At 39.9% G+C, this 24,527-nt stretch overlaps 1 protein-coding gene across 3 annotated transcripts in view; it reads left to right on the forward strand.

The window, feature by feature from the left end:
* Positions 1 to 24,527, forward strand: part of SCMH1 (Scm polycomb group protein homolog 1) — a 55,909-nt gene that overhangs the window by 18,554 nt on the left and 12,828 nt on the right. For all 3 annotated transcript variants that reach the window (XM_075603852.1, XM_075603853.1, XM_075603854.1), the window contains one exon: positions 24,388 to 24,476. In XM_075603852.1, the coding sequence (XP_075459967.1) occupies positions 24,388 to 24,476 (89 nt within the window). The remainder of the gene's footprint in view (positions 1 to 24,387; positions 24,477 to 24,527) is intronic.

Below are 24,527 nucleotides of genomic sequence, written 5' to 3' on the forward strand. Positions count from 1 at the left end.
ATAGCGTGCGCATTATCAGTGTATAGAGATACTCAGTATAGGGTGCGCATTATCAGTGTATAGAGATACTCAGTATAACGTGCGCATTATCAGTGTATAGAGATACTCAGTATAGCGTGCGCATTATCAGTGTATAGAGATACTCAGTATAACGTGCGCATTATCAGTGTATAGATACTCAGTATAGCGTGCGCATTATCAGTGTATAGATACTCAGTATAGCCTGCGCATTATCAGTGTATAGATACTCAGTATAGCGTGCGCATTATCAGTGTATAGATACTCAGTATAGCCTGCGCATTATCAGTGTATAGATACTCAGTATAACGTGCGCATTATCAGTGTATAGATACTCAGTATAGCGTGCGCATTATCAGTGTATAGAGATACTCAGTATAGCGTGCGCATTATCAGTGTATAGAGATACTCAGTATAGCGTGCGCATTATCAGTGTATAGAGATACTCAGTATAGCGTGCGCATTATCAGTATATTGAGATACTCAGTATAGCGTGCGCATTATCAGTGTATAGAGATACTCAGTATAGCGTGCGCATTATCAGTGTATAGAGATTCTCAGTATAGCGTGCGCATTATCAGTGTATAGAGATACTCAGTATAGCGTGCGCATTATCAGTGTATAGAGATACTCAGTATAGCGTGCGCATTATCAGTGTATAGAGATACTCAGTATAGCGTGCGCATTATCAGTGTATAGAGATACTCAGTATAGCGTGCGCATTAACAGTGTATAGAGATACTCAGTATAGCGTGCGCATTATCAGTGTATAGAGATACTCAGTATAGCGTGCGCATTAACAGTGTATAGAGATACTCAGTATAGCGTGCGCATTATCAGTGTATAGATACTCAGTATAGCCTGCGCATTATCAGTGTATAGATACTCAGTATAACGTGCGCATTATCAGTGTATAGATACTCAGTATAGCGTGCGCATTATCAGTGTATAGATACTTAGTATAACGTGCGCATTATCAGTGTATAGATACTCAGTATAGCGTGCGCATTATCAGTGTATAGATACTCAGTATAGCCTGCGCATTATCAGTGTATAGATACTCAGTATAGCGTGCGCATTATCAGTGTATAGATACTCAGTATAGCCTGCGCATTATCAGTGTATAGATACTCAGTATAACGTGCGCATTATCAGTGTATAGATACTCAGTATAGCGTGCGCATTATCAGTGTATAGAGATACTCAGTATAGCGTGCGCATTATCAGTGTATAGAGATACTCAGTATAGCGTGCGCATTATCAGTGTATAGAGATACTCAGTATAGCGTGCGCATTATCAGTATATTGAGATACTCAGTATAGCGTGCGCATTATCAGTGTATAGAGATACTCAGTATAGCGTGCGCATTATCAGTGTATAGAGATTCTCAGTATAGCGTGCGCATTATCAGTGTATAGAGATACTCAGTATAGCGTGCGCATTATCAGTGTATAGAGATACTCAGTATAGCGTGCGCATTATCAGTGTATAGAGATACTCAGTATAGCGTGCGCATTATCAGTGTATAGAGATACTCAGTATAGCGTGCGCATTAACAGTGTATAGAGATACTCAGTATAGCGTGCGCATTATCAGTGTATAGAGATACTCAGTATAGCGTGCGCATTAACAGTGTATAGAGATACTCAGTATAGCGTGCGCATTATCAGTGTATAGATACTCAGTATAGCCTGCGCATTATCAGTGTATAGATACTCAGTATAACGTGCGCATTATCAGTGTATAGATACTCAGTATAGCGTGCGCATTATCAGTGTATAGAGATACTCAGTATAGCGTGCGCATTATCAGTGTATAGAGATACTCAGTATAGTGTGCGCATTATCAGTGTATAGAGTTACTCAGTATAGCGTGCGCATTATCAGTGTATAGAGTTACTCAGTATAGCGTGCGCATTATCAGTGTATAGAGATACTCAGTATAGCGTGCGCATTATCAGTGTATAGAGATACTCAGTATAGCGTGCGCATTATCAGTGTATAGAGATTCTCAGTATAGCATGCGCATTATGAGTGTATAGAGATACTCAGTATAGCGTGCGCATTATCAGTGTATAGAGATACTCAGTATAGCGTGCGCATTATCAGTGTATAGAGATACTCAGTATAGCGTGCGCATTATCAGTGTATAGAGATACTCAGTATAGGGTGCGCATTATCAGTGTATAGAGATACTCAGTATAACGTGCGCATTATCAGTGTATAGAGATACTCAGTATAGCGTGCGCATTATCAGTGTATAGAGATACTCAGTATAACGTGCGCATTATCAGTGTATAGATACTCAGTATAGCGTGCGCATTATCAGTGTATAGATACTCAGTATAGCCTGCGCATTATCAGTGTATAGATACTCAGTATAGCGTGCGCATTATCAGTGTATAGATACTCAGTATAGCCTGCGCATTATCAGTGTATAGATACTCAGTATAACGTGCGCATTATCAGTGTATAGATACTCAGTATAGCGTGCGCATTATCAGTGTATAGAGATACTCAGTATAGCGTGCGCATTATCAGTGTATAGAGATACTCAGTATAGCGTGCGCATTATCAGTGTATAGAGATACTCAGTATAGCGTGCGCATTATCAGTATATTGAGATACTCAGTATAGCGTGCGCATTATCAGTGTATAGAGATACTCAGTATAGCGTGCGCATTATCAGTGTATAGAGATTCTCAGTATAGCGTGCGCATTATCAGTGTATAGAGATACTCAGTATAGCGTGCGCATTATCAGTGTATAGAGATACTCAGTATAGCGTGCGCATTATCAGTGTATAGAGATACTCAGTATAGCGTGCGCATTATCAGTGTATAGAGATACTCAGTATAGCGTGCGCATTAACAGTGTATAGAGATACTCAGTATAGCGTGCGCATTATCAGTGTATAGAGATACTCAGTATAGCGTGCGCATTAACAGTGTATAGAGATACTCAGTATAGCGTGCGCATTATCAGTGTATAGATACTCAGTATAGCCTGCGCATTATCAGTGTATAGATACTCAGTATAACGTGCGCATTATCAGTGTATAGATACTCAGTATAGCGTGCGCATTATCAGTGTATAGATACTTAGTATAACGTGCGCATTATCAGTGTATAGATACTCAGTATAGCGTGCGCATTATCAGTGTATAGATACTCAGTATAGCCTGCGCATTATCAGTGTATAGATACTCAGTATAGCGTGCGCATTATCAGTGTATAGATACTCAGTATAGCCTGCGCATTATCAGTGTATAGATACTCAGTATAACGTGCGCATTATCAGTGTATAGATACTCAGTATAGCGTGCGCATTATCAGTGTATAGAGATACTCAGTATAGCGTGCGCATTATCAGTGTATAGAGATACTCAGTATAGCGTGCGCATTATCAGTGTATAGAGATACTCAGTATAGCGTGCGCATTATCAGTATATTGAGATACTCAGTATAGCGTGCGCATTATCAGTGTATAGAGATACTCAGTATAGCGTGCGCATTATCAGTGTATAGAGATTCTCAGTATAGCGTGCGCATTATCAGTGTATAGAGATACTCAGTATAGCGTGCGCATTATCAGTGTATAGAGATACTCAGTATAGCGTGCGCATTATCAGTGTATAGAGATACTCAGTATAGCGTGCGCATTATCAGTGTATAGAGATACTCAGTATAGCGTGCGCATTAACAGTGTATAGAGATACTCAGTATAGCGTGCGCATTATCAGTGTATAGAGATACTCAGTATAGCGTGCGCATTAACAGTGTATAGAGATACTCAGTATAGCGTGCGCATTATCAGTGTATAGATACTCAGTATAGCCTGCGCATTATCAGTGTATAGATACTCAGTATAACGTGCGCATTATCAGTGTATAGATACTCAGTATAGCGTGCGCATTATCAGTGTATAGAGATACTCAGTATAGCGTGCGCATTATCAGTGTATAGAGATACTCAGTATAGCGTGCGCATTATCAGTGTATAGAGATACTCAGTATAGCGTGCGCATTATCAGTGTATAGAGATACTCAGTATAGCGTGCGCATTATCAGTATATTGAGATACTCAGTATAGCGTGCGCATTATCAGTGTATAGAGATACTCAGTATAGCGTGCGCATTATCAGTGTATAGAGATTCTCAGTATAGCGTGCGCATTATCAGTGTATAGAGATACTCAGTATAGCGTGCGCATTATCAGTGTATAGAGATACTCAGTATAGCGTGCGCATTATCAGTGTATAGAGATACTCAGTATAGCGTGCGCATTATCAGTGTATAGAGATACTCAGTATAGCGTGCGCATTAACAGTGTATAGAGATACTCAGTATAGCGTGCGCATTATCAGTGTATAGAGATACTCAGTATAGCGTGCGCATTATCAGTGTATAGAGATACTCAGTATAGCGTGCGCATTATGAGTGTATAGAGATACTCAGTATAGCGTGCGCATTATCAGTGTATAGAGATACTCAGTATAGCGTGCGCATTATCAGTGTATAGAGATACTCAGTATAGCGTGCGCATTATCAGTGTATAGAGATACTCAGTATAGCGTGCGCATTATCAGTGTATAGAGATATTCAGTATAGCGTGCGCATTATCAGTGTATAGAGATACTCAGTATAGCGTGCGCATTATCAGTGTATAGAGATATTCAGTATAGCGTGCGCATTATCAGTGTATAGAGATACTCAGTATAGCGTGCGCATTATCAGTGTATAGAGATACTCAGTATAGCGTGCGCATTATCAGTGTATAGAGATATTCAGTATAGCGTGCGCATTATCAGTGTATAGAGATACTCAGTATAGCGTGCGCATTATCAGTGTATAGAGATACTCAGTATAGCGTGCGCATTATCAGTGTATAGAGATACACAGTATAGCGTGCGCATTATCAGTGTATAGAGATACTCAGTATAGCGTGCGCATTATCAGTGTATAGAGATACTCAGTATAGCGTGCGCATTATCAGTGTATAGAGATACTCAGTATAGCGTGCGCATTATCAGTGTATAGAGATACTCAGTATAGCGTGCGCATTATCAGTGTATAGAGATACTCAGTATAGCATGCGCATTATCAGTGTATATAGATACTCAGTATAGCGTGCGCATTATCAGTGTATAGAGATACTCAGTATAGCATGCGCATTATCAGTGTATAGATACTCAGTATAGCGTGCGCATTATCAGTGTATAGAGATACTCAGTATAGCGTGCGCATTATCAGTGTATAGAGATACTCAGTATAGCGTGCGCATTATGAGTGTATAGAGATACTCAGTATAGCGTGCGCATTATGAGTGTATAGAGATACTCAGTATAGCGTGCGCATTATGAGTGTATAGAGATACTCAGTATAGCGTGCGCATTATGAGTGTATAGATACTCAGTATAGCGTGCGCATTATCAGTGTATAGATACTTAGTATAACGTGCGCATTATCAGTGTATAGAGATACTCAGTATAGCGTGCGCATTATCAGTGTATAGAGATACTCAGCATAGCGTGCGCATTATCAGTGTATATAGATACTCAGTATAGCCTGCGCATTATCAGTGTATAGAGATACTCAGCATAGCGTGCGCATTATCAGTGTATAGATACTCAGTATAGCGTGCGCATTATCAGTGTATAGAGATACTCAGTATAGCGTGCGCATTATGAGTGTATAGAGATACTCAGTATAGCGTGCGCAATATCAGTGTATAGAGATACTCAGTATAACGTGCGCATTTCAGTGTATAGAGATACTCAGTATAGCGTGCGCATTATCAGTGTATAGAGATACTCAGTATAACGTGCGCATTATCAGTGTATAGAGATACTCAGTATAGCGTGCGCATTATCAGTGTATAGAGATACTCAGTATAGCGTGTGCATTATCAGTGTATATAGATGATCAGTATAGCGTGCGCATTATCAATGTATAGAGATACTCAGTATAGCGTGCGCATTATCAGTGTATAGAGATACTCAGTATAGCGTGCGCATTATCAGTGTATAGATACTCAGTATAGCGTGCGCATTATCAGTGTATAGAGATACTCAGTATAGCATGCGCATTATCAGTGTATAGAGATACTCAGTATAGCGTGCGCATTATCAGTGTATAGAGATACTCAGTATAGCGTGCGCATTATCAGTGTATATAGATGATCAGTATAGCGTGCGCATTATCAGTGTATAGAGATACTCAGTATAGCGTGCGCATTATCAGTGTATAGAGATACTCAGTATAGCGTGCGCATTATCAGTGTATAGAGATACTCAGTGTAACGTGCGCATTATCAGTGTATAGAGATACTCAGTATAGCGTGCGCATTATCAGTGTATAGAGATACTCAGTATAGCGTGCGCATTATCAGTGTATAGAGATACTCAGTATAGCGTGCGCATTATCAGTGTATATAGATGATCAGTATAGCGTGCGCATTATCAGTGTATATAGATGATCAGTATAGCGTGCGCATTATCAGTGTATAGAGATACTCAGTATAGCGTGCGCATTATCAGTGTATAGAGATACTCAGTATAGCGTGCGCATTATCAGTGTATAGAGATGATCAGTATAGCGTGCGCATTATCAGTGTATATAGATGATCAGTATAGCGTGCGCATTATCAGTGTATATAGATGATCAGTATAGCGTGCGCATTATCAGTGTATAGAGATACTCAGTATAGCGTGCGCATTATCAGTGTATAGAGATACTCAGTATAGCGTGCGCATTATCAGTGTATATAGATGATCAGTATAGCGTGCGCATTATCAGTGTATATAGATGATCAGTATAGCGTGCGCATTATCAGTGTATAGAGATACTCAGTATAGCGTGCGCATTATCAGTGTATAGAGATACTCAGTATAGCGTGCGCATTATCAGTGTATATAGATGATCAGTATAGCGTGCGCATTATCAGTGTATAGAGATACTCAGTATAGCGTGCGCATTATCAGTGTATAGAGATACTCAGTATAGCGTGCGCATTATCAGTGTATAGAGATACTCAGTATAGCGTGCGCATTATCAGTGTATAGAGATACTCAGTATAGCGTGCGCATTATCAGTGTATAGAGATACTCAGTATAGCGTGCGCATTATCAGTATATTGAGATACTCAGTATAGCGTGCGCATTATCAGTGTATAGAGATACTCAGTATAGCGTGCGCATTATCAGTGTATAGAGATTCTCAGTATAGCGTGCGCATTATCAGTGTATAGAGATACTCAGTATAGCGTGCGCATTATCAGTGTATAGAGATACTCAGTATAGCGTGCGCATTATCAGTGTATAGAGATACTCAGTATAGCGTGCGCATTATCAGTGTATAGAGATACTCAGTATAGCGTGCGCATTAACAGTGTATAGAGATACTCAGTATAGCGTGCGCATTATCAGTGTATAGAGATACTCAGTATAGCGTGCGCATTATCAGTGTATAGAGATACTCAGTATAGCGTGCGCATTATGAGTGTATAGAGATACTCAGTATAGCGTGCGCATTATCAGTGTATAGAGATACTCAGTATAGCGTGCGCATTATCAGTGTATAGAGATACTCAGTATAGCGTGCGCATTATCAGTGTATAGAGATACTCAGTATAGCGTGCGCATTATCAGTGTATAGAGATACTCAGTATAGCGTGCGCATTATCAGTGTATAGAGATATTCAGTATAGCGTGCGCATTATCAGTGTATAGAGATACTCAGTATAGCGTGCGCATTATCAGTGTATAGAGATATTCAGTAAAGCGTGCGCATTATCAGTGTATAGAGATACTCAGTATAGCGTGCGCATTATCAGTGTATAGAGATACTCAGTATAGCGTGCGCATTATCAGTGTATAGAGATACTCAGTATAGCGTGCGCATTATCAGTGTATAGAGATACTCAGTATAGCGTGCGCATTATGAGTGTATAGAGATACTCAGTATAGCGTGCGCATTATGAGTGTATAGAGATACTCAGTATAGCGTGCGCATTATGAGTGTATAGAGATACTCAGTATAGCGTGCGCATTATGAGTGTATAGATACTCAGTATAGCGTGCGCATTATCAGTGTATAGATACTTAGTATAACGTGCGCATTATCAGTGTATAGAGATACTCAGTATAGCATGCGCATTATCAGTGTATAGAGATACTCAGTATAGCGTGCGCATTATCAGTGTATAGAGATACTCAGTATAGCGTGCACATTATCAGTGTATAGAGATACTCAGTATAGCGTGCGCATTATCAGTGTATAGAGATACTCAGTATAGCGTGCGCATTATCAGTGTATAGAGATACTCAGCATAGCGTGCGCATTATCAGTGTATATAGATACTCAGCATAGCCTGCGCATTATCAGTGTATAGAGATACTCAGCATAGCGTGCGCATTATCAGTGTATAGATACTCAGTATAGCGTGCGCATTATCAGTGTATAGAGATACTCAGTATAGCGTGCGCATTATGAGTGTATAGAGATACTCAGTATAGCGTGCGCAATATCAGTGTATAGAGATACTCAGTATAACGTGCGCATTTCAGTGTATAGAGATACTCAGTATAGCGTGCGCATTATCAGTGTATAGAGATACTCAGTATAACGTGCGCATTATCAGTGTATAGAGATACTCAGTATAGCGTGCGCATTATCAGTGTATAGAGATACTCAGTATAGCGTGCGCATTATCAGTGTATAGAGATACTCAGTATAGCGTGTGCATTATCAGTGCATATAGATGATCAGTATAGCGTGCGCATTATCAATGTATAGAGATACTCAGTATAGCGTGCGCATTATCAGTGTATAGAGATACTCAGTATAGCGTGCGCATTATCAGTGTATAGATACTCAGTATAGCGTGCGCATTATCAGTGTATAGAGATACTCAGTATAGCGTGCGCATTATCAGTGTATAGAGATACTCAGTATAGCGTGCGCATTATCAGTGTATAGAGATACTCAGTATAGCGTGCGCATTATCAGTGTATAGAGATACTCAGTATAGCGTGCGCATTATCAGTGTATAGAGATACTCAGTATAGGGTGCGCATTATCAGTGTATATAGATGATCAGTATAGCGTGCGCATTATCAGTGTATAGAGATACTCAGTATAGCGTGCGCATTATCAGTGTATAGAGATACTCAGTATAGCGTGCGCATTATCAGTGTATAGAGATACTCAGTATAACGTGCGCATTATCAGTGTATAGAGATACTCAGTATAACGTGCGCATTATCAGTGTATAGAGATACTCAGTATAGCGTGCGCATTATCAGTGTATAGAGATACTCAGTATAGCGTGCGCATTATCAGTGTATAGAGATACTCAGTATAGCGTGCGCATTATCAGTGTATATAGATGATCAGTATAGCGTGCGCATTATCAGTGTATATAGATGATCAGTATAGCGTGCGCATTATCAGTGTATAGAGATACTCAGTATAGCGTGCGCATTATCAGTGTATAGAGATACTCAGTATAGCGTGCGCATTATCAGTGTATAGAGATACTCAGTATAGCGTGCGCATTATCAGTGTATATAGATGATCAGTATAGCGTGCGCATTATCAGTGTATATAGATGATCAGTATAGCGTGCGCATTATCAGTGTATAGAGATACTCAGTATAGCGTGCGCATTATCAGTGTATAGAGATACTCAGTATAGCGTGCGCATTATCAGTGTATATAGATGATCAGTATAGCGTGCGCATTATCAGTGTATAGAGATACTCAGTATAGCGTGCGCATTATCAGTGTATAGAGATACTCAGTATAGCGTGCGCATTATCAGTGTATAGAGATACTCAGTATAGCGTGCGCATTATCAGTGTATATAGATGATCAGTATAGCGTGCGCATTATCAGTGTATAGAGATACTCAGTATAGCGTGCGCATTATCAGTGTATAGAGATACTCAGTATAGCGTGCGCATTATCAGTGTATATAGATGATCAGTATAGCGTGCGCATTATCAGTGTATAGAGATACTCAGTATAGCGTGCGCATTATCAGTGTATAGAGATACTCAGTATAGCGTGCGCATTATCAGTGTATAGAGATACTCAGTATAGCGTGCGCATTATCAGTGTATAGAGATGATCAGTATAGCGTGCGCATTATCAGTCTATAGAGATACTCAGTATAGCGTGCGCATTATCAGTGTATAGAGATACTCAGTATAGCGTGCGCATTATCAGTGTATATAGATGATCAGTATAGCGTGCGCATTATCAGTGTATATAGATGATCAGTATAGCGTGCGCATTATCAGTGTATAGAGATACTCAGTATAGCGTGCGCATTATCAGTGTATAGAGATACTCAGTATAGCGTGCGCATTATCAGTGTATATATATGATCAGTATAGCGTGCGCATTATCAGTGTATAGAGATACTCAGTATAGCGTGCGCATTATCAGTGTATAGAGATACTCAGTATAGCGTGCGCATTATCAGTGTATAGAGATACTCAGTATAGCATGCGCATTATGAGTGTATAGAGATACTCAGTATAGCGTGCGCATTATCAGTGTATATAGATGATCAGTATAGCGTGCGCATTATCAGTGTATAGAGACGATCAGTATAGCGTGCGCATTATCAGTGTATAGAGATACTCAGTATAGCGTGCGCATTATCAGTGTATAGAGATACTCAGTATAGCGTGCGCATTATCAGTGTATAGAGATACTCAGTATAGCGTGCGCATTATCAGTGTATATAGATGATCAGTATAGCGTGCGCATTATCAGTGTATAGAGATACTCAGTATAGCGTGCGCATTATCAGTGTATAGAGATACTCAGTATAGCGTGCGCATTATCAGTGTATAGATACTCAGTATAGCGTGCGCATTATCAGTGTATAGAGATACTCAGTATAGCGTGCGCATTATCAGTGTATAGAGATACTCAGTATAGCGTGCGCATTATCAGTGTATATAGATACTCAGTATAGCGTGCGCATTATGAGTGTATAGAGATACTCAGTATAGCGTGCGCATTATCAGTGTATAGAGATACTCAGTATAGCGTGCGCATTATCAGTGTATAGAGATACTCAGTATAGCGTGCGCATTATCAGTGTATAGATACTCAGTATAGCATGCGCATTATCAGTGTATAGAGATACTCAGTATAGCGTGCGCATTATCAGTGTATAGAGATACTCAGTATAGCGTGCGCATTATCAGTGTACTGTATAGAGATACTCAGTATAGCGTGCGCATTATGAGTGTATAGAGATACTCAGTATAGCGTGCGCATTATCAGTGTATAGAGATACTCAATATAGCGTGCGCATTATCAGTGTATAGAGATACTCAGTATAGCGTGCGCATTATCAGTGTATAGAGATACTCAGTATAGCATGCGCATTATCAGTGTATAGAGATACTCAGTATAGCGTGCGCATTATCAGTGTATAGAGATACTCAGTATAGCGTGCGCATTATCAGTGTATAGAGATACTCAGTATAGCGTGCGCATTATCAGTGTATAGAGATACTCAGTATAGCGTGCGCATTATCAGTGTATAGAGATACTCAGTATAGCGTGCGCATTATCAGTGTATAGAGATACTCAGTATAGCGTGGGCATTATCAGTGTATAGAGATACTCAGTATAGCGTGCGCATTATCAGTGTATAGAGATACTCAGTATAGCGTGCGCATTATCAGTGTATAGAGATACTCAGTATAGCGTGCGCATTATCAGTGTATAGAGATACTCAGTATAGCGTGCGCATTATCAGTGTATAGAGATACTCAGTATAACGTGCGCATTATCAGTGTATAGATACTCAGTATAGCGTGCGCATTATCAGTGTATAGATACTCAGTATAGCCTGCGCATTATCAGTGTATAGATACTCAGTATAGCGTGCGCATTATCAGTGTATAGATACTCAGTATAGCCTGCGCATTATCAGTGTATAGATACTCAGTATAACGTGCGCATTATCAGTGTATAGATACTCAGTATAGCATGCGCATTATCAGTGTATAGAGATACTCAGTATAGCGTGCGCATTATCAGTGTATAGAGATACTCAGTATAGCGTGCGCATTATCAGTGTATAGAGATACTCAGTATAGCGTGCGCATTATCAGTGTATAGAGATACTCAGTATAGCGTGCGCATTATCAGTGTATAGAGATACTCAGCATAGCGTGCGCATTATCAGTATATTGAGATACTCAGTATAGCGTGCGCATTATCAGTGTATAGAGATACTCAGTATAGCGTGCGCATTATCAGTGTATAGAGATTCTCAGTATAGCGTGCGCATTATCAGTGTATAGAGATACTCAGTATAGCGTGCGCATTATCAGTGTATAGAGATACTCAGTATAGCGTGCGCATTATCAGTGTATAGAGATACTCAGTATAGCGTGCGCATTATCAGTGTATAGAGATACTCAGTATAGCGTGCGCATTATCAGTGTATAGAGATATTCAGTATAGCGTGCGCATTATCAGTGTATAGAGATACTCAGTATAGCGTGCGCATTATCAGTGTATAGAGATACTCAGTATAGCGTGCGCATTATCAGTGTATAGAGATACACAGTATAGCGTGCGCATTATCAGTGTATAGAGATACTCAGTATAGCGTGCGCATTATCAGTGTATAGAGATACTCAGTATAGCGTGCGCATTATCAGTGTATAGAGATACTCAGTATAGCGTGCGCATTATCAGTGTATAGAGATACTCAGTATAGCGTGCGCATTATCAGTGTATAGAGATACTCAGTATAGCATGCGCATTATCAGTGTATATAGATACTCAGTATAGCGTGCGCATTATCAGTGTATAGAGATACTCAGTATAGCATGCGCATTATCAGTGTATAGATACTCAGTATAGCGTGCGCATTATCAGTGTATAGAGATACTCAGTATAGCGTGCGCATTATCAGTGTATAGAGATACTCAGTATAGCGTGCGCATTATGAGTGTATAGAGATACTCAGTATAGCGTGCGCATTATGAGTGTATAGAGATACTCAGTATAGCGTGCGCATTATGAGTGTATAGAGATACTCAGTATAGCGTGCGCATTATGAGTGTATAGATACTCAGTATAGCGTGCGCATTATCAGTGTATAGATACTTAGTATAACGTGCGCATTATCAGTGTATAGAGATACTCAGTATAGCGTGCGCATTATCAGTGTATAGAGATACTCAGCATAGCGTGCGCATTATCAGTGTATATAGATACTCAGTATAGCCTGCGCATTATCAGTGTATAGAGATACTCAGCATAGCGTGCGCATTATCAGTGTATAGATACTCAGTATAGCGTGCGCATTATCAGTGTATAGAGATACTCAGTATAGCGTGCGCATTATGAGTGTATAGAGATACTCAGTATAGCGTGCGCAATATCAGTGTATAGAGATACTCAGTATAACGTGCGCATTTCAGTGTATAGAGATACTCAGTATAGCGTGCGCATTATCAGTGTATAGAGATACTCAGTATAACGTGCGCATTATCAGTGTATAGAGATACTCAGTATAGCGTGCGCATTATCAGTGTATAGAGATACTCAGTATAGCGTGTGCATTATCAGTGTATATAGATGATCAGTATAGCGTGCGCATTATCAATGTATAGAGATACTCAGTATAGCGTGCGCATTATCAGTGTATAGAGATACTCAGTATAGCGTGCGCATTATCAGTGTATAGATACTCAGTATAGCGTGCGCATTATCAGTGTATAGAGATACTCAGTATAGCATGCGCATTATCAGTGTATAGAGATACTCAGTATAGCGTGCGCATTATCAGTGTATAGAGATACTCAGTATAGCGTGCGCATTATCAGTGTATATAGATGATCAGTATAGCGTGCGCATTATCAGTGTATAGAGATACTCAGTATAGCGTGCGCATTATCAGTGTATAGAGATACTCAGTATAGCGTGCGCATTATCAGTGTATAGAGATACTCAGTGTAACGTGCGCATTATCAGTGTATAGAGATACTCAGTATAGCGTGCGCATTATCAGTGTATAGAGATACTCAGTATAGCGTGCGCATTATCAGTGTATAGAGATACTCAGTATAGCGTGCGCATTATCAGTGTATATAGATGATCAGTATAGCGTGCGCATTATCAGTGTATATAGATGATCAGTATAGCGTGCGCATTATCAGTGTATAGAGATACTCAGTATAGCGTGCGCATTATCAGTGTATAGAGATACTCAGTATAGCGTGCGCATTATCAGTGTATAGAGATGATCAGTATAGCGTGCGCATTATCAGTGTATATAGATGATCAGTATAGCGTGCGCATTATCAGTGTATATAGATGATCAGTATAGCGTGCGCATTATCAGTGTATAGAGATACTCAGTATAGCGTGCGCATTATCAGTGTATAGAGATACTCAGTATAGCGTGCGCATTATCAGTGTATATAGATGATCAGTATAGCGTGCGCATTATCAGTGTATATAGATGATCAGTATAGCGTGCGCATTATCAGTGTATAGAGATACTCAGTATAGCGTGCGCATTATCAGTGTATAGAGATACTCAGTATAGCGTGCGCATTATCAGTGTATATAGATGATCAGTATAGCGTGCGCATTATCAGTGTATAGAGATACTCAGTATAGCGTGCGCATTATCAGTGTATAGAGATACTCAGTATAGCGTGCGCATTATCAGTGTATAGAGATACTCAGTATAGCGTGCGCATTATCAGTGTATAGAGATACTCAGTATAGCGTGCGCATTATCAGTGTATAGAGATACTCAGTATAGCGTGCGCATTATCAGTATATTGAGATACTCAGTATAGCGTGCGCATTATCAGTGTATAGAGATACTCAGTATAGCGTGCGCATTATCAGTGTATAGAGATTCTCAGTATAGCGTGCGCATTATCAGTGTATAGAGATACTCAGTATAGCGTGCGCATTATCAGTGTATAGAGATACTCAGTATAGCGTGCGCATTATCAGTGTATAGAGATACTCAGTATAGCGTGCGCATTATCAGTGTATAGAGATACTCAGTATAGCGTGCGCATTAACAGTGTATAGAGATACTCAGTATAGCGTGCGCATTATCAGTGTATAGAGATACTCAGTATAGCGTGCGCATTATCAGTGTATAGAGATACTCAGTATAGCGTGCGCATTATGAGTGTATAGAGATACTCAGTATAGCGTGCGCATTATCAGTGTATAGAGATACTCAGTATAGCGTGCGCATTATCAGTGTATAGAGATACTCAGTATAGCGTGCGCATTATCAGTGTATAGAGATACTCAGTATAGCGTGCGCATTATCAGTGTATAGAGATACTCAGTATAGCGTGCGCATTATCAGTGTATAGAGATATTCAGTATAGCGTGCGCATTATCAGTGTATAGAGATACTCAGTATAGCGTGCGCATTATCAGTGTATAGAGATATTCAGTAAAGCGTGCGCATTATCAGTGTATAGAGATACTCAGTATAGCGTGCGCATTATCAGTGTATAGAGATACTCAGTATAGCGTGCGCATTATCAGTGTATAGAGATACTCAGTATAGCGTGCGCATTATCAGTGTATAGAGATACTCAGTATAGCGTGCGCATTATGAGTGTATAGAGATACTCAGTATAGCGTGCGCATTATGAGTGTATAGAGATACTCAGTATAGCGTGCGCATTATGAGTGTATAGAGATACTCAGTATAGCGTGCGCATTATGAGTGTATAGATACTCAGTATAGCGTGCGCATTATCAGTGTATAGATACTTAGTATAACGTGCGCATTATCAGTGTATAGAGATACTCAGTATAGCATGCGCATTATCAGTGTATAGAGATACTCAGTATAGCGTGCGCATTATCAGTGTATAGAGATACTCAGTATAGCGTGCACATTATCAGTGTATAGAGATACTCAGTATAGCGTGCGCATTATCAGTGTATAGAGATACTCAGTATAGCGTGCGCATTATCAGTGTATAGAGATACTCAGCATAGCGTGCGCATTATCAGTGTATATAGATACTCAGCATAGCCTGCGCATTATCAGTGTATAGAGATACTCAGCATAGCGTGCGCATTATCAGTGTATAGATACTCAGTATAGCGTGCGCATTATCAGTGTATAGAGATACTCAGTATAGCGTGCGCATTATGAGTGTATAGAGATACTCAGTATAGCGTGCGCAATATCAGTGTATAGAGATACTCAGTATAACGTGCGCATTTCAGTGTATAGAGATACTCAGTATAGCGTGCGCATTATCAGTGTATAGAGATACTCAGTATAACGTGCGCATTATCAGTGTATAGAGATACTCAGTATAGCGTGCGCATTATCAGTGTATAGAGATACTCAGTATAGCGTGCGCATTATCAGTGTATAGAGATACTCAGTATAGCGTGTGCATTATCAGTGCATATAGATGATCAGTATAGCGTGCGCATTATCAATGTATAGAGATACTCAGTATAGCGTGCGCATTATCAGTGTATAGAGATACTCAGTATAGCGTGCGCATTATCAGTGTATAGATACTCAGTATAGCGTGCGCATTATCAGTGTATAGAGATACTCAGTATAGCGTGCGCATTATCAGTGTATAGAGATACTCAGTATAGCGTGCGCATTATCAGTGTATAGAGATACTCAGTATAGCGTGCGCATTATCAGTGTATAGAGATACTCAGTATAGCGTGCGCATTATCAGTGTATAGAGATACTCAGTATAGGGTGCGCATTATCAGTGTATATAGATGATCAGTATAGCGTGCGCATTATCAGTGTATAGAGATACTCAGTATAGCGTGCGCATTATCAGTGTATAGAGATACTCAGTATAGCGTGCGCATTATCAGTGTATAGAGATACTCAGTATAACGTGCGCATTATCAGTGTATAGAGATACTCAGTATAACGTGCGCATTATCAGTGTATAGAGATACTCAGTATAGCGTGCGCATTATCAGTGTATAGAGATACTCAGTATAGCGTGCGCATTATCAGTGTATAGAGATACTCAGTATAGCGTGCGCATTATCAGTGTATATAGATGATCAGTATAGCGTGCGCATTATCAGTGTATATAGATGATCAGTATAGCGTGCGCATTATCAGTGTATAGAGATACTCAGTATAGCGTGCGCATTATCAGTGTATAGAGATACTCAGTATAGCGTGCGCATTATCAGTGTATAGAGATACTCAGTATAGCGTGCGCATTATCAGTGTATATAGATGATCAGTATAGCGTGCGCATTATCAGTGTATATAGATGATCAGTATAGCGTGCGCATTATCAGTGTATAGAGATACTCAGTATAGCGTGCGCATTATCAGTGTATAGAGATACTCAGTATAGCGTGCGCATTATCAGTGTATATAGATGATCAGTATAGCGTGCGCATTATCAGTGTATAGAGATACTCAGTATAGCGTGCGCATTATCAGTGTATAGAGATACTCAGTATAGCGTGCGCATTATCAGTGTATAGAGATACTCAGTATAGCGTGCGCATTATCAGTGTATATAGATGATCAGTATAGCGTGCGCATTATCAGTGTATAGAGATACTCAGTATAGCGTGCGCATTATCAGTGTATAGAGATACTCAGTATAGCGTGCGCATTATCAGTGTATATAGATGATCAGTATAGCGTGCGCATTATCAGTGTATAGAGATACTCAGTATAGCGTGCGCATTATCAGTGTATAGAGATACTCAGTATAGCGTGCGCATTATCAGTGTATAGAGATACTCAGTATAGCGTGCGCATTATCAGTGTATAGAGATGATCAGTATAGCGTGCGCATTATCAGTCTATAGAGATACTCAGTATAGCGTGCGCATTATCAGTGTATAGAGATACTCAGTATAGCGTGCGCATTATCAGTGTATATAGATGATCAGTATAGCGTGCGCATTATCAGTGTATATAGATGATCAGTATAGCGTGCGCATTATCAGTGTATAGAGATACTCAGTATAGCGTGCGCATTATCAGTGTATAGAGATACTCAGTATAGCGTGCGCATTATCAGTGTATATATATGATCAGTATAGCGTGCGCATTATCAGTGTATAGAGATACTCAGTATAGCGTGCGCATTATCAGTGTATAGAGATACTCAGTATAGCGTGCGCATTATCAGTGTATAGAGATACTCAGTATAGCATGCGCATTATGAGTGTATAGAGATACTCAGTATAGCGTGCGCATTATCAGTGTATATAGATGATCAGTATAGCGTGCGCATTATCAGTGTATAGAGACGATCAGTATAGCGTGCGCATTATCAGTGTATAGAGATACTCAGTATAGCGTGCGCATTATCAGTGTATAGAGATACTCAGTATAGCGTGCGCATTATCAGTGTATAGAGATACTCAGTATAGCGTGCGCATTATCAGTGTATATAGATGATCAGTATAGCGTGCGCATTATCAGTGTATAGAGATACTCAGTATAGCGTGCGCATTATCAGTGTATAGAGATACTCAGTATAGCGTGCGCATTATCAGTGTATAGATACTCAGTATAGCGTGCGCATTATCAGTGTATAGAGATACTCAGTATAGCGTGCGCATTATCAGTGTATAGAGATACTCAGTATAGCGTGCGCATTATCAGTGTATATAGATACTCAGTATAGCGTGCGCATTATGAGTGTATAGAGATACTCAGTATAGCGTGCGCATTATCAGTGTATAGAGATACTCAGTATAGCGTGCGCATTATCAGTGTATAGAGATACTCAGTATAGCGTGCGCATTATCAGTGTATAGATACTCAGTATAGCATGCGCATTATCAGTGTATAGAGATACTCAGTATAGCGTGCGCATTATCAGTGTATAGAGATACTCAGTATAGCGTGCGCATTATCAGTGTACTGTATAGAGATACTCAGTATAGCGTGCGCATTATGAGTGTATAGAGATACTCAGTATAGCGTGCGCATTATCAGTGTATAGAGATACTCAATATAGCGTGCGCATTATCAGTGTATAGAGATACTCAGTATAGCGTGCGCATTATCAGTGTATAGAGATACTCAGTATAGCATGCGCATTATCAGTGTATAGAGATACTCAGTATAGCGTGCGCATTATCAGTGTATAGAGATACTCAGTATAGCGTGCGCATTATCAGTGTATAGAGATACTCAGTATAGCGTGCGCATTATCAGTGTATAGAGATACTCAGTATAGCGTGCGCATTATCAGTGTATAGAGATACTCAGTATAGCGTGCGCATTATCAGTGTATAGAGATACTCAGTATAGCGTGGGCATTATCAGTGTATAGAGATACTCAGTATAGCGTGCGCATTATCAGTGTATAGAGATACTCAGTATAGCGTGCGCATTATCAGTGTATAGAGATACTCAGTATAGCGTGCGCATTATCAGTGTATAGAGATACTCAGTATAGCGTGCGCATTATCAGTGTATAGAGATACTCAGTATAACGTGCGCATTATCAGTGTATAGATACTCAGTATAGCGTGCGCATTATCAGTGTATAGATACTCAGTATAGCCTGCGCATTATCAGTGTATAGATACTCAGTATAGCGTGCGCATTATCAGTGTATAGATACTCAGTATAGCCTGCGCATTATCAGTGTATAGATACTCAGTATAACGTGCGCATTATCAGTGTATAGATACTCAGTATAGCATGCGCATTATCAGTGTATAGAGATACTCAGTATAGCGTGCGCATTATCAGTGTATAGAGATACTCAGTATAGCGTGCGCATTATCAGTGTATAGAGATACTCAGTATAGCGTGCGCATTATCAGTGTATAGAGATACTCAGTATAGCGTGCGCATTATCAGTGTATAGAGATACTCAGCATAGCGTGCGCATTATCAGTATATTGAGATACTCAGTATAGCGTGCGCATTATCAGTGTATAGAGATACTCAGTATAGCGTGCGCATTATCAGTGTATAGAGATTCTCAGTATAGCGTGCGCATTATCAGTGTATAGAGATACTCAGTATAGCGTGCGCATTATCAGTGTATAGAGATACTCAGTATAGCGTGCGCATTATCAGTGTATAGAGATACTCAGTATAGCGTGCGCATTATCAGTGTATAGAGATACTCAGTATAGCGTGCGCATTAACAGTGTATAGAGATACTCAGTATAGCGTGCGCATTATCAGTGTATAGAGATACTCAGTATAGCGTGCGCATTATCAGTGTATAGAGATACTCAGTATAGCGTGCGCATTATGAGTGTATAGAGATACTCAGTATAGCGTGCGCATTATCAGTGTATAGAGATACTCAGTATAGCGTGCGCATTATCAGTGTATAGAGATACTCAGTATAGCGTGCGCATTATCAGTGTATAGAGATACTCAGTATAGCGTGCGCATTATCAGTGTATAGAGATACTCAGTATAGCGTGCGCATTATCAGTGTATAGAGATATTCAGTATAGCGTGCGCATTATCAGTGTATAGAGATACTCAGTATAGCGTGCGCATTATCAGTGTATAGAGATATTCAGTAAAGCGTGCGCATTATCAGTGTATAGAGATACTCAGTATAGCGTGCGCATTATCAGTGTATAGAGATACTCAGTATAGCGTGCGCATTATCAGTGTATAGAGATATTCAGTATAGCGTGCGCATTATCAGTGTATAGAGATACTCAGTATAGCGTGCGCATTATCAGTGTATAGAGATACTCAGTATAGCGTGCGCATTATCAGTGTATAGAGATACTCAGTATAGCGTGCGCATTATCAGTGTATAGAGATACACAGTATAGCGTGCGCATTATCAGTGTATAGAGATACTCAGTATAGCGTGCGCATTATCAGTGTATAGAGATACTCAGTATAGCGTGCGCATTATCAGTGTATAGAGATACTCAGTATAGCGTGCGCATTATCAGTGTATAGAGATACTCAGTATAGCGTGCGCATTATCAGTGTATAGAGATACTCAGTATAGCGTGCGCATTATCAGTGTATAGAGATACTCAGTATAGCGTGCGCATTATCAGTGTATAGAGATACTCAGTATAGCGTGCGCATTATGAGTGTATAGAGATACTCAGTATAGCGTGCGCATTATGAGTGTATAGAGATACTCAGTATAGCGTGCGCATTATGAGTGTATAGAGATACTCAGTATAGCGTGCGCATTATGAGTGTATAGATACTCAGTATAGCGTGCGCATTATCAGTGTATAGATACTTAGTATAACGTGCGCATTATCAGTGTATAGAGATACTCAGTATAGCATGCGCATTATCAGTGTATAGAGATACTCAGTATAGCGTGCGCATTATCAGTGTATAGAGATACTCAGTATAGCGTGCACATTATCAGTGTATAGAGATACTCAGTATAGCGTGCGCATTATCAGTGTATAGAGATACTCAGTATAGCGTGCGCATTATCAGTGTATAGAGATACTCAGTATAGCGTGCGCATTATCAGTGTATAGAGATACTCAGCATAGCGTGCGCATTATCAGTGTATATAGATACTCAGTATAGCCTGCGCATTATCAGTGTATAGAGATACTCAGCATAGCGTGCGCATTATCAGTGTATAGATACTCAGTATAGCGTGCGCATTATCAGTGTATAGAGATACTCAGTATAGCGTGCGCATTATGAGTGTATAGAGATACTCAGTATAGCGTGCGCAATATCAGTGTATAGAGATACTCAGTATAACGTGCGCATTTCAGTGTATAGAGATACTCAGTATAGCGTGCGCATTATCAGTGTATAGAGATACTCAGTATAACGTGCGCATTATCAGTGTATAGAGATACTCAGTATAGCGTGCGCATTATCAGTGTATAGAGATACTCAGTATAGCGTGCGCATTATCAGTGTATAGAGATACTCAGTATAGCGTGTGCATTATCAGTGTATATAGATGATCAGTATAGCGTGCGCATTATCAATGTATAGAGATACTCAGTATAGCGTGCGCATTATCAGTGTATAGAGATACTCAGTATAGCGTGCGCATTATCAGTGTATAGATACTCAGTATAGCGTGCGCATTATCAGTGTATAGAGATACTCAGTATAGCATGCGCATTATCAGTGTATAGAGATACTCAGTATAGCGTGCGCATTATCAGTGTATAGAGATACTCAGTATAGCGTGCGCATTATCAGTGTATAGAGATACTCAGTATAGCGTGCGCATTATCAGTGTATAGAGATACTCAGTATAGGGTGCGCATTATCAGTGTATATAGATGATCAGTATAGCGTGCGCATTATCAGTGTATAGAGATACTCAGTATAGCGTGCGCATTATCAGTGTATAGAGATACTCAGTATAGCGTGCGCATTATCAGTGTATAGAGATACTCAGTATAACGTGCGCATTATCAGTGTATAGAGATACTCAGTATAACGTGCGCATTATCAGTGTATAGAGATACTCAGTATAGCGTGCGCATTATCAGTGTATAGAGATACTTAGTATAGCGTGCGCATTATCAGTGTATAGAGATACTCAGTATAGCGTGCGCATTATCAGTGTATATAGATGATCAGTATAGCGTGCGCATTATCAGTGTATATAGATGATCAGTATAGCGTGCGCATTATCAGTGTATAGAGATACTCAGTATAGCGTGCGCATTATCAGTGTATAGAGATACTCAGTATAGCGTGCGCATTATCAGTGTATAGAGATACTCAGTATAGCGTGCGCATTATCAGTGTATATAGATGATCAGTATAGCGTGCGCATTATCAGTGTATATAGATGATCAGTATAGCGTGCGCATTATCAGTGTATAGAGATACTCAGTATAGCGTGCGCATTATCAGTGTATAGAGATACTCAGTATAGCGTGCGCATTATCAGTGTATATAGATGATCAGTATAGCGTGCGCATTATCAGTGTATAGAGATACTCAGTATAGCGTGCGCATTATCAGTGTATAGAGATACTCAGTATAGCGTGCGCATTATCAGTGTATAGAGATACTCAGTATAGCGTGCGCATTATCAGTGTATATAGATGATCAGTATAGCGTGCGCATTATCAGTGTATAGAGATACTCAGTATAGCGTGCGCATTATCAGTGTATAGAGATACTCAGTATAGCGTGCGCATTATCAGTGTATATAGATGATCAGTATAGCGTGCGCATTATCAGTGTATAGAGATACTCAGTATAGCGTGCGCATTATCAGTGTATAGAGATACTCAGTATAGCGTGCGCATTATCAGTGTATAGAGATACTCAGTATAGCATGCGCATTATCAGTGTATAGAGATATTCAGTATAGCGTGTGCATTATCAGTGTATAGAGATACTCAGTATAGCATGCGCATTATCAGTGTATAGAGATACTCAGTATAGCGTGCGCATTATCAGTGTATAGAGATACTCAGTATAACGTGCGCATTATCAGTGTATAGAGATACTCATGCAGATGATGTAAGGAGCGCACGATCCGGTAGGAGCAAGGAGAAGACCCCAGGTAACAAAAATGTAAATTTATCCTTGATAAAGAACGCCAACACATTCGAAACGCGTTGGATTTTAATGTCTTGATGACTCAATAAATGTACATTTTTGTTACCTGGGGTCCTCTCCTTGCTCCCTCTCCTTGCTCCTACCGGACCGTGCGCTCCTTACACCATCTGCATACTATATAGTTCATCTTGGAAGCTGCACATCCATCCAGCCACACCAGGAGTCGTGAGTAATTATTGGTTCCTGCTACAGGGGTATCCTTCAATGAGATTGATGGTGGGGGCTTTTCTTGCTTCCTACTACCCGTCGTCAGGGGGTTTGTACCCACAATTGCTGGCTATATTACCAACACGTCTTATTAATCTTGATATTATTCTCCTTGGATGATGGTTTTGGTGTCATTGGATATTCTACCTGGCATTGAGCGCTCCTCACACTCCTATCTATCTATAGAGATACTCAGCATCATTATACAGCATAGCGTGCTCATTATCAATGTGTAGAGATACTCAGCATCATTATACAGCATAGCGTGCTCATTATCAATGTGTAGAGATACTCAGCATCATTATACAGCATAGCGTGCTCATTATCAATGTGTAGAGATACTCAGCATCATTATACAGCATAGCGTGTTCATTATCAATGTGTAGAGATACTCAGCATCATTATACAGCATAGCGTGTTCATTATCAATGTGTAGAGATACTCAGCATCATTATACAGCAGTGTGCTCATTATCAGTGTATAAAGATACTCTGCATAATTATACAGAGCAGCATGTTCATTATCCATGTATAGAGAGATACTCAGCATCATTATAGTGTGTTCTGATTTGTCTCAGGTTTTAGACTGAACGCTTCTTCATGGCCAATGTTCCTTTTGAAGACTCTAAATGGAGCCGAGATGGCACCTGCCAAAACATTTCACAAGGTATGAGGGGACCGCTCCCCAGTGAGTGGGACTGCCCTTCCAATGGGTCAG

This window comes from Ascaphus truei, chromosome 6, assembly GCF_040206685.1.
Source record: "Ascaphus truei isolate aAscTru1 chromosome 6, aAscTru1.hap1, whole genome shotgun sequence".
NCBI classification, from domain to species: Eukaryota; Metazoa; Chordata; class Amphibia; order Anura; family Ascaphidae; genus Ascaphus; species Ascaphus truei.